At 48.9% G+C, this 11,938-nt stretch overlaps 1 protein-coding gene across 1 annotated transcript; it reads left to right on the plus strand.

Annotated features, from left to right (window-relative positions):
• Positions 1-2,453: 2,453 nt before the first annotated feature.
• On the plus strand, positions 2,454-10,873 carry LOC308363470 (dual specificity protein phosphatase 10; the record flags this gene model as incomplete). Its single annotated transcript, XM_080836277.1, has 3 exons — positions 2,454-3,408; positions 9,046-9,351; positions 10,599-10,873. 3 exons carry the CDS (start codon positions 2,454-2,456, stop codon positions 10,862-10,864), a joined length of 1,527 nt encoding a protein of 508 aa, XP_080692403.1. The 3' UTR covers positions 10,865-10,873.
• Between the last annotated feature and the right edge of the window lie 1,065 nt (positions 10,874-11,938).

Consider the following 11,938-nt stretch of genomic DNA (forward strand, 5'->3'; position numbering starts at 1 on the left):
CCCCTTCCCCTATGTCTGATGCTGGAAGGCTAAGGGTACTACTTCTTCACTCGGAAGAGGCTGCCAAAATAACCTCTGATGCTGGATCCGATCTGCCCCAATCTGGCCCTCATCTAACCCCTGATCTGGCACTGCATGGACCAGCACCAGAGCAGAGCCATATCTGTGCCAAACTAGGGCCACATTTTAGCCAAATCAGAGCCATATTTGTGCTAAACCAGGGCCGCATTGGTGCCAGATCAGGACCATATCTGTGCTCAACCAGGGCTACGTTGGTGCCAGATCAGGACCATATCTGTGCTCAACCAGGGCCACATTGGTGCCAGATCAGGACCATATCTGTGCTCAACCAGGGCCACATTGGTGCCAGATCAGGACCATATCTGTGCCAGATCAGCAGCTATTGGCTTTCAGTTATGTTGTGATCAGAGCAGAGTCGTTTTGCTTCCTGATGGAGTGTCAGGTGTGGCAGTGTGTGTGTTGTGTGTGTGTGTGTGTTGTGTGTTCAGTGTGTGCGTGTGTTGTGTGTGTACTGTTTGACTCTCCCATGTAACCCCAGTAACGCCCCTCTGGTGTGACATTAACAGGAGGGTTGTGGATGACTAACAGAAGTCTGCTTCTGTGCTTTGCTCATCACAATGTGTTAATAACGTGTGTATTAATAATGTGTGTGTTAATCATGTGTGTGTTAATGATATGTGTGAATAACATGTGTATTAATAATATGTGTGTGGTGACTAATGGACTAAAGATTTTTAACCCTGTCTAACCCTTCAATGTGATGTGGATCTACCATGTGTTTTTGTTTCTCTTGGTAATACATCATGTTATGGCACAGCATGTGATTCTAACTGACATTTTTCTTTTCTCTTTCTCTTTTTCACCTTTCGTAAACCCACACAAATATTATTCCTTTCTCTTCCTATCTCTATCTCTCACACACACACATACTCTCTCTCTCACACACACACATACACGCACACATACTCTCTCTCTCTTTCTCTTTCTCTCTCATACACAAACACACACACACACACACACACACACACACACACACACACACACACACACACACACACACACACACACACACTCACAGCTCTGCCTAGCCCCAGATGCCTCCGCTGCCTCTTGACGAGCGGATAGTGGTTATTCAGCGCCCCAAAAGTTTGGCCCTTCGCGCGGCCTCCCCCCGAACCGCCCCCTCTCAGCACAGCAGCAACACCCCCAGGTACAATCCCCAATCCCAACACCCCCTTCCCCAGGCCCGCATCCACCCGCACCCCCCCACTGCCGGCGGTGCTTCTCTGGAATGCAAGCGGCGGTCCCGATCACAGAAAGTCCGCGGAGAGCGAGGGGCAGGCTTGGAGAACAGCAGCGGAGGCGTCGACCGAGTGCTTAGCCATTGCCATAGCAACGGAACGGTCACACTCGGGCCGAGACCCCACAAGCACACACATACCATCGACATCCACCTGACCTTGGACAAAGGAGGAAGAGGCGGCAGCGGGGGCAACTCCACGGATAAGGGCCGCGGCAGTAGTCCCACACGCGGAGGGAGCGTCCAAAACAGCCGAGGACGGAAGGTCTCCTTGCACCTCGACCCTGTCCAGGCCGAGCGGAGGAGTGGTGGGGGTGGCGGCAGCTCCCTCGGGAAAGGGGGTGCTGTCCAGAACTTCCACCAGAACCACCTGTCCGTCTCCCCGGGAGGGAATCTAGAGTTCGTCCCAGCGCAGCGTCAACAGCAGTCCAAGCCCAGGAAGGAGCGCGAGGCACACGTCACCAGTAACGGCTACTCCGGCTCCGGCTCCCGCGGCGACCGTGCCCCGATCTCCAACGGCAACAAGGAGAACACCAAACTGGGCCCGGTGCATCAGACACCCAACCCCCACAGCCTGCCCCGCCACCATGTCTCGTCCCCGACTCCCCATGCCTCGCTCCTAAACTCCCACTACCCCCCTCCTCCTCCTCCTCACGCCCCACCCCTCCTACCCTCCTCCTATTCCTCCGCTCACTCCCGTGACACCCCTGCCCCCACCACCTCCTCCACCCCCTTCCCCCAGCCCCAGCTCCAGCCCCGGCCCACCCGCTCCCGGGACCACCACCAGCACCAGCACCAGCACCACCACCACCACCACCGCTTCCCTCCTGCGCTCCAGCTCCACGGCTTCCCAGCGCTCTCCCCCAGCCCCTCCTCCAGAGAAGGCTTCCCCAGCCCTGACCACACCTGCACCATCGACCTCTCACACCCCTTCAGCTGCGGCTGCTGGAGGCTAGTGCGCTGCAGGGGCAGCCGAGGTCACAGTCACGGTCACGGACACGGACACGGTCACGGACACGGACACGGTCACGGCCACGGACACGGCCACTCCACCGACAGCCCGTCCTCATCCTTCTCCAGACCCCACGGCCCAGGAGGATCAGCGGGCGCTGCCCACGGCGGCGCTGCCAACATGGGGTTGAGGACGCTGGGCGGCTGCCTGTCCACGGCCTCCACCACCAACACGTCCTCGTCCAACAGCACGGTGTCTGAGTGCCGTGCGGGGTTGCTACGCCCGCTTGGTGGCTGCGCGTCCTGCTCCAGTGAGACGGCAGGTGGCTACGAGAGCCCCGCTGCCTTCCGGAAGAAGCTAGTGGGCGGGTGTCTGCCGTGCGCGCCGCTGTCGTCGTCTGCGCCGCTGCGTGCCCTCCAGAGCTGCGTGAGCGGCTGCAACCCCAAGGCCAGCCAGACGGCCAGCTCCACCTGCTCCTACTGCAGCAGTGACCCCATCGTCGTCACCTTTAACCCCCACCGAGGCAAGCAGCAGCAGCCGCTGCAGGGCTCCGGCCGAGGAGGCTACGCTGCCGGTAGCCATGACGATGACGACTACAGCGTACGGACCATCTGGCCAGAGGAACTGGCGAAGAAGATGACGCGCTCGAAGGCGCAGGGCAACCACCAGCACATGGGCCCGGGCTCCATGGGGCACGAGCAGAACGGTAGTCACGGAAACAACCCCGTCATCCTGGACTGCCGGAATCTTCTGGAGTTCACACGCTCACAGCTGACGGACCACGCGGGCCGGCGCCGTCTGCAGCAGAGCAAAAGCGCGGTTCTGGACTTCATTGGATCGGGAGGGGCCGGGAGCAGAGACTCGGGACGGGACTCGCTGAAGCGCCTGTGGAACACCGGAGACGCCAACGGCCTGGACGACGAGATCATCCCGCGCTCACCCTCCCCTCGGCCCCCCTCCTCCGCCCCACAGTCACCCCCCTCCTTCTCCCCCCCGCCCTCAGCCCAGGGAACCCTGATCAAGCCCAAACCCCGGCAGAGAGACAGAGAGGGGGGGCACTCGCTCCCCTCCGCTCAGTCCCTCCACCTGGTCCTCAACTCCCTCAACCGAGAGCAGGACGAGGAGAACGGGAGAGGTAAGGAAAATCGAAAGTCTTTGTTTCTTTTTTTCATCCCTTTTCTCGCTCTCCCTCTCTCTCTCTCCCTCTCTCTCTCTTACTCTCCCTTTCTCTCACAGTCACTCCATTTTCTCTTCTATGTCTTTTCCAGTGACCTCTCTGCTCTCTCTCACTGTATCTCTCTTTTCCACTTCCGCTGACGGTCCCTCTAGGCGAAGGCCACACTAAGCCGATTTTCATTCTTTCCGGAACGTATTCGGGTTTAGTCAATCGCTGCCAGACAAAGCTGTGCTGCGCTGTTCTACGGCCACACACACCCATTGAAACTGGTGAATATGCTGTAGTACATATGCAAGGCCTGTTGGTGGCGCTGTGAAGGGTGCTACCGGAAATGGAGAAGGAGACTCGTAGAAGAAGACGACAAGTTACAACTAGTTAATTTGGTGCAGACAGTTCAGTTTGTCGCCAAGTAGTTGACCATACTGTGCCTTATACATTTCCTATGCTTAAATCATCATTGTTCGACCTGTATGTGATGCATTATGTGCATACCTAATGAAAGTAAGGGTTTTCATGAAGTTGCTACTGTGATAGATCGTGTGTATTAAATACCACATTTTGGGCTACCTTCTAGTGCTATTAGTAGTGATTAGCACGCTAAGCGGAGATTTAGCTATGTGCTGTTCTTATGTTGATACGCTGTAATAAAGATGTGTTCAATCCTGCTAAGATTTCGACTGGATGAGATATGAATGAGATCCATGTTGCCTAGTGTAATGTCCACTATTATATGTATCTGGTAATATTAGTTGTGTAATTCAGTGCAGTGTAAATTAGTCCCCATAAAGAAGACTGCTTTGGTAACTCAGTGAATAAAACGTGCCCTTCTTAGATCGTTGTTTGCCAGCCATAAACAGAACAGAAGACTTACATTTTTTTGTTTTTATTGCGATTGGGAAGATGTACGTGACTACTTGACAGCTTCCAGCGTTCACGTGGGATAATTACGTCATCAGATTCGCGGATTCAAACCCGATTTGCGGCCAGACAGGCCCTGATAGCAGGGAAGATTGCAACCTTCCCACTCTGGAGAGGGGATTCTAACCTTGACGGAAAGCAACGCTCCAAATGGCAGATTTATCTGGCCGGGAGGCCAGTTTGTCAAGTTATTTTCCGCAAAAGTATGAAAATCGGCTTAGTGTGGCCTGCCCTTTACTGTCTCTTTTAGTATCTGTCTTTATTATCTTTTATCATTGAGTTTTTTCACCTTCCCCTTCTATTTCTCACTCTCCCTGGTTCCTAATGTCTCTCACAGACACTAAATGAGTTATGTTCACGCTTACAGTGCTCTGAACTGTAGAAGTTTCCAACAACTCTGTTGTTCCTGCATCTGTTATAGATAGCAACATAATAAGGGTGTGTATATTTATTTCTATTATACATAGAAACATTATTGGTGTGCAGATATTTAGATAGCAACATTATTAGTCTGTAGATATTTATGCCTGTTATAGAGGGCTGTATTATCAGTGTGTTTATATCTATGCCTGTCACACTGTAATGAGGGTGGTATTCAGTGCTTGTCTCTCTTGTTTCTTGTCTTCAACTGGGTCCATTTGATTTTATTTGCATAGTAAAATTAGCCAATAAAACAAAGCCCTGAAGCCTCCCAAAAGAGCAATCTTTGGCATTTGAAATCAACCTGTTGTGAAAAGCGTGCCTGGAATGTGCTGTAGGCTGGACGTTTAAAGAGCAGAGTACCTTCTCCGCTCCCTTAAATCCAACCTTCTTTTGTATTAGGAAACGTTTGTTTTTTAGCTAAACACAGGGGAAGATGTTAAATTCCCTGTGCTATTGGTTGAGGGCCTCACACAGCAGGCCAGACCTCTTAATGTCACATGCAAGTAATTATGTCCAACAACTGCAAAAAATGCCCCTCTAGATTTAAGACAAATAATTACATATTTAAGCAGGGTTTTGCTTAAAACAAGCAAATTTGGCTGCCAGTGCGTTAAGCAAATTTGGCTTGTTAAGATTTCTTAAAATAAGTAATATTTGCTTGAAATAGGTAAAAATAACCTTACCAAGAAAGCACTAGGTAAGTACAATTTAGCTAGAAACAAGACCAACTAGATTTTTCATCTCAATATAAGAGTAATAACACTAGGTTAGAAAAGCATTTTTTGCAGTGCAGCCTATGTATTATACCAGAACAGCGTGCAGCACAACCACCATACTAATACACGATACTTAGCAACACCCAAAACAAAGAGGCGCCTTCATCAGTATTTCACTGGGGTTGTAAAGTGGGTACCTTCCTTTAGTCAGTGATACATTGAATTCAGAAGGCTCGACGGTGGTGTCTGGTGTCCCAGAAGAAAGAAAAAAAAACATAATTCCCGTTTCGACTTTCATAACAGAGGTTCATATCGATCGATGCGTGCCAGCTGCAGCACGGATGACCGGTGCACCGCTAAAGTAGGGCTAAGATCACGTGCCCAGTAAACAGCGAACACAAGAGGATATCAGATATCTCACAGGCGCATTACGAGCAAAACAACTACCTGATGGAGAGAAAGCAGTTCTTCATGTGACTCTCAAGCAGGATTTGATTATGTGTGGGCCTATATGAAATCAGTAATGAGCCATAAAAGGGGAAACACAGAACCTAAACTAATCAACACAATCATCTCAGTCTCTTTACAGACCTTTGTTTAAGGTTAATTACTGATCTGTGATGAGTGATATGATACAAAGAGAGACTAAAGAGAGTAGATGTGTCAGTTGTCAAGCAACAGTTGGACAAAACAAAAAGTATAGGTAACCATAGGTAACAGGAAATTACTTACATACATAAGCAATCCTTTAGATTAATTAGCAACTCGTGGAAGTGCACTACATCCAAATGCCAGGCACTGCCCTTGTACCTGAACACAATCCATTTACAGATTTCTGTGATGTGTTTGGGCCTGCACTTTTTCGCAGTTTCTCGTTCCAACCTACACTTGATAAATGCCATGCGCTGTGTTCTCAGGAGGCTGCTTGTTGTGCCATGATAATTGGGTTCAGACAAAGCCCTTGTTTAAGCCCACATGGAAATGGTAATGGTAACACTAGTTTTGTCTTCATAATCGACTGGCCTAGTATATGGTAGGCTAAATATAATTGAGTGCATAGCCGTTTAATGCATAGCAGTTGAATCCTCCTTCTGTCTCTAATCTCCAATAGCTGATGTTGAAAGCATATATTAGTAAGATAAAAGGGGACACCCGTGGGACTAATTTGTGTTGTTTTAGCCGGGTTTTGAGTGCGTAGTAAACGCCATCATTTTAATAGGCCTGGCTGTTTGCTCCTGAGTCACATTGCTAATTAAGCTTGTGGAGTCAGACATTGGAGCTTGAACAGAATTGCTGGAGTGACCATAAAGCTTCGTTTATTAACCGCAGCGGGCTACATTCTCGGAGGCAGGGATATAGGCTTTGATTTAGCATTAATTGGTCCACACAGACTGGAGCCCAATCAAAGAGCACAGTGAAGAATTCTCTGCTGTTATGTGCCTATGCTCAGGGGCCATGTTAACACCAGACACGCACACAAAAAGTACAAGCCCAAATGTCTGCAGTGATGGCACACATAGACCAGCGTATGCAGTGTTAGCACACATAGACCAGTGTGGTCCCTGTTTAAAATCGTCCAAATGTTTTGTATTGATCTCAGTTTAATGTTATTTTTCAGCCAGAGACTCTTCTTCTATGTATAGACCATGTTCTACATAGACATACGTATATTAATGTGGCATCAGTAATGAACATCATGGCCACTACCAGTACTTCTTTAAGACCTTCTTTAAGGTTTGTGAGTGGCTAATACGGTAGTCCTAAGATTAAGTGCTTCTGTTTTTTTAGATAAAATACCTGCCAAGGTCAGTCAGGAGAGACAAACAGAGCTGTGATGTCATAAACATCAGTGAAGCTGCCAATAGGAGGCCTGACTCTAATCTCACAAGATCCACTCGACACTTTTTGGTCCTTGTTGTTATTTCATTTTTTTTTTTTTGCTGCTCGGAATGAGCGTTCTTCCTGTTCCCCACTAATTTTCTGTGGCGGCTTAATATGTGTTGATTTTTTTCTTAATAGCTTTTGGAAAGTGGGAGTTAATTGTAGCCAGGATTGTGTGAGATATAGACACAAAGAGAGACAGAGAGAGGGAGGGAGAGAGAGAGAGAGAGAGAGAGTGTGTGTGTGTGTGTGAATTAATGTGAATATAATATAAGAATATGATAAAAATGAAAATATAAGAATTACTAATCAGGTTTTTCCTTTCCAAGCCCTAACTGTAGGAGATTAAACAGCTCTTTTCATTTGAATGACAAAGCTCAAATGGCTTCTGATTTATTCTTTATTTCTATTGTTATGTAACCCCCCCCCACCCCCCGACCCCATCATTCTTGTCGGATGTCTCCTCAGAGTGAATCAATAATAAATGACGTGGGGGGGGAGGGATTTCAGAAGTTTTCAAAGCTTTTCCCTTTTTCTTCCTGTTTAAGTTCTGCGCTTGTCCCCTCCAGTGAGGATATGTGCAATTATATAAGCCTGCAAAGACCTTCAGAGATTAATGCAGAGAGAGGCTGTCAGACGGGTGGACACTCCGAGTTTGAGCCAGAGAGAGGGAGAGAGGGATGAGACAGAGAGAGAGAGGGATGAGACAGAAAGAGAGAGAGAGAGAGCGAGAGAGGAAACAGCTTCTAATTTTTAAACCATCATCTATCGCCTCAGTGCTCAGTCATGCTCATGCAGATACAAGCATATACTTGTGCACGCACGCACGCACGCACACACACACACATATATACTTGTACATGCACACACACACACACACACACACACACACACACACACTTATTTATGCACACATACACAACCAGACCCACAAGCACAGCTGTGTTGAGTGTAGAGAAGAATGCATGTACATGCAGGCACCACCATATGAACGCCAACTTGTTCACACATACACACTGAAACATGCATGTTTTTCCAGTTTTACATTTAAGTATACACGTCTAGAATCATGTGCCAAAAACACACAGCCTTCTACCATATATTGTATACACACAAACAAAACACACACACACACACACACACACACACACACACACACACACACACACTTATACTGCCTCTGCATACGTCCATGTACTTGCATACAAATGCACTTTTGCACACACTTGCATAAACTTCCACCCCCACCACTAACACAAACTCACACACACACACCTCCTTCACATATCTCCCTCTGGTGCACCCACTCTCTCCTTTGCGTTTTGAAACTCAGTATATCTCAGCTTGAGGTGTATTCTCCATCAGCCATGATTAAGAAAGCCTTTGCTTAAACACACATCTTTATTTCGCTCTCTCTGTTTCTCTCCATTTTCACGGTCCCTCTCTCTCTTCTTTCCCTTTCTCTCTCTCTTCCTCTATCCCTTTCTCTCTCTCTCTTCTTTCCTTTCTTATCCTGTTTCTCTCATCCTCTCTACCTCCCTCTCTTTCTCCCCCCCCTCTCTCTCCCTTTCTCTCCTCTCTCTTTCTCTCCTCCTCTCTCCCACTTTCCCTCTTTTCTCTCGTATTCTCTCTCTCTCTCTCTCCATCATCTCTGTAGTGCACCTGACTCTGCCCCTGTCGTCATCGCTCCCGGCCTCCCTGTCGGACGAGACGCTGATGACTCCCGACGTGGAGAATGCCGTCATCAGCCCCATCTTGCCCTTCCTCTTCCTGGGCAACGAGCGTGACGCCCAGGACCTGGACCTGCTCCTGCGGGTCAACATCAGCTACGTGGTCAACATCACCACCCACCTGCCCCTCTACCACGTGGACACCGGCCTGGTGCGCTACAAGAGGCTCCCCGCCACCGACAACAGCAAGCAGAACCTGCGGCAGTACTTCGAGGAGGTGTTCGAGTTTATCGGTGAGAGTGAGATGAGGGATCCAAACAGATGTGAGAGCGTGTATTCTCAGATTGGAGTGTGTGTGTGTATCTCTGTGTGTGTGTGAGTGTGTGTGTGTGTGTGTGTTTGTGTCTCTGTATATATATCTGTGTGTGTGTATCTGTGTGTGTCTGTGTGTGTGTGTGTGTGTGTGTGACTGTGTGTGTGTGTGTGTGTGTGTTTGTTTCGTGTGGCCATGTTGAGCAGATGCATTTGTTTGTTGTTCAGTAGAGCATATTTGCCGGACCGTGTGTGTCTGTGGTTGCGAGGTTGTTCATGTGGATTAGTTTGGGCAACAGCAGTGTGTTTCAGATAGTTTGTGTGTGTGTGTGTGTGTGTGTGTGTGTGTGTGTGTATGTGTGTTTTTTTTTTCACTCTTTGTACGGAGAGCGTCTGATCCTCTCCTTCCCTCCTTCTCCTCCTGTGCACTCGTCTTTACTTTCTCTCTCTCCCTCGTTCTTTTTTCTGACTCTGTCTCAGAGTATGCTTGGCCATTCTACACACACACACAAATATAAACACACACTCACACAAACACACACTCACACACACACTCACAGAGACAAAGACACACAAACACACACACACACATGCACGCGCGCACACACACACACACACACACACACACACACACACACACACACACACACACATCCAGAGCTGTCAGTGAGACGAGTGTAAAATAGCTTCTGCGCACTGAGAGAGCTTGTGAAGCAGACACCACACTGACATGATCAAACAGAGGAGCTCAGTGCTCACATCAGAAATAGAAGAGTCACACTAAAAATAAAGATCTGTTGTGAGTTTGATGAGGATTATTTTTATCATTCTCTCTTTCTCTGTCTCACTTCTTACCTCTTGTTCTCTCTCTCTCACCCTCTCTGTCCTCATCACTGTCCTCCTCTACCTTCTACTTTGCTCTGTCTCTCTCTTACCCCCCTCTTATCTATACTATCTTTGTCTTTCTTTTCTCTCCCTCCATCTTTCGCTCGCTCCCCACTCTTTCTCCTTCTTCCTCTCTCTCTCACCCTCTCTGTCCCCCCCTCTCACCCTCTCTCTGTCCTCATCACTGTCCTCCTCTACCTTCTACTTTGCTCTGTCTCTCTCTTACCCCCCTCTTATCTATACTATCTTTGTCTTTCTTCTTTTCTCTCCCTCCATCTTTCGCTCGCTCCCCCCTCTTTCTCTTTCTCTTCCTCCCTCTCCTCCTCTCTATCCCTCTCTGCAGAGGAGGCGCACCAGAGCGGCCGTGGCGTTCTTGTCCACTGCCAGGCAGGTGTGTCCCGGTCGGCCACCATCGTCATCGCCTACCTGATGAAGCACACGCTCATGACCATGACGGACGCCTACAAGTACGTGCGCGGCCGCCGGCCGGTGGTCTCGCCCAACCTCAACTTCATGGGCCAGCTGCTGGAGTTTGAGAGGGACCTCAACTCCGGGGTCACTCCCCGGATCCTCACCCCCAAACTCACGGGCCTGGAGACCCAGGTCTAAGAAGAGACACACACGAGAGAGAGAGAGGGAGAGAGGGAGAGAGAGAGGGATGAGGGGACAGACGAGTGTAAAGCGTCATTCGAGGAGAAGCTCCAGCTCCAGAGAAGCGAAAGACACACGGAGGGGAGACGAGACGAGACGAGAGAGGCGAGAGGGGAGAAGAGGCCTCACTGAAGAGAGGGGAAGTAAAGAAGAGCTCGATTGCTGTGAGCCCACCTCATACCCTACACGCTGCTTCCAAACCAGGCTCTGGGCAGGACGCCTGTCACATCTCTACCTGTCTACCTGCCTGACCCGGCTCGACCGGACCGGGCTCGCCAGTCCTCACTCTTCATTAGAACAACGTGCCAAGTTTTTATAACAATCTACAGCACCTGTAATCTACCTACCCTACTTATCTACATACTACTATTGTATTACTGTTAAGATTGCCATTATTATTATTATTATTATTAATGATGCTATTATCAGTATGATAATTATTCATCATTGTCTATGCAGTGGAAATCACTGTGGGGTAAAGTACCTGCAGTTAAATGAGGGGCCACAGCCTTGATCCCTCTGAACCCCCTTCCACCCCCACCTCCTCCTGGAGACCCGAAAGCTGTGGGTTCTTTTTTCCTACCCATAGTCCACTGTGGAGTCCAGGACCGCCCCCTGTGTAAAGAGACCCAAATGCCTGTTTGACCCCTATGCACTTTATTCCCCTCTGATTTAGCACACACACACACACACACACACACACACACACACACACACACACACACTCACACACACACTCACACACACACACACACACACACACACACACACACACACACACACACACACACACACACACACACTGTTTTCACAAAATTCAAAATAGGCATGGCACAGAAATTGGAAGAAATATAATTTTTTGCCTTCTATTGTTTTTATATAAGAGACTGTTTTCCTGCTTTTTTGTATTGCTATGTGTGGGTTTTTGCTGTTGTGGTAGTTTTGCTAAGATGGGGCTCTGTGCAATAGAGTGGATGCTGTTGACCTGGGTGCCAAGTGTGTTACTGGAGGGTCTAAAAGGGGAAATCCTCA

Source organism: Sprattus sprattus, assembly GCF_963457725.1.
Source record: "Sprattus sprattus genome assembly, chromosome: 1".
In the NCBI taxonomy this organism is placed as follows: domain Eukaryota; kingdom Metazoa; phylum Chordata; class Actinopteri; order Clupeiformes; family Clupeidae; genus Sprattus; species Sprattus sprattus.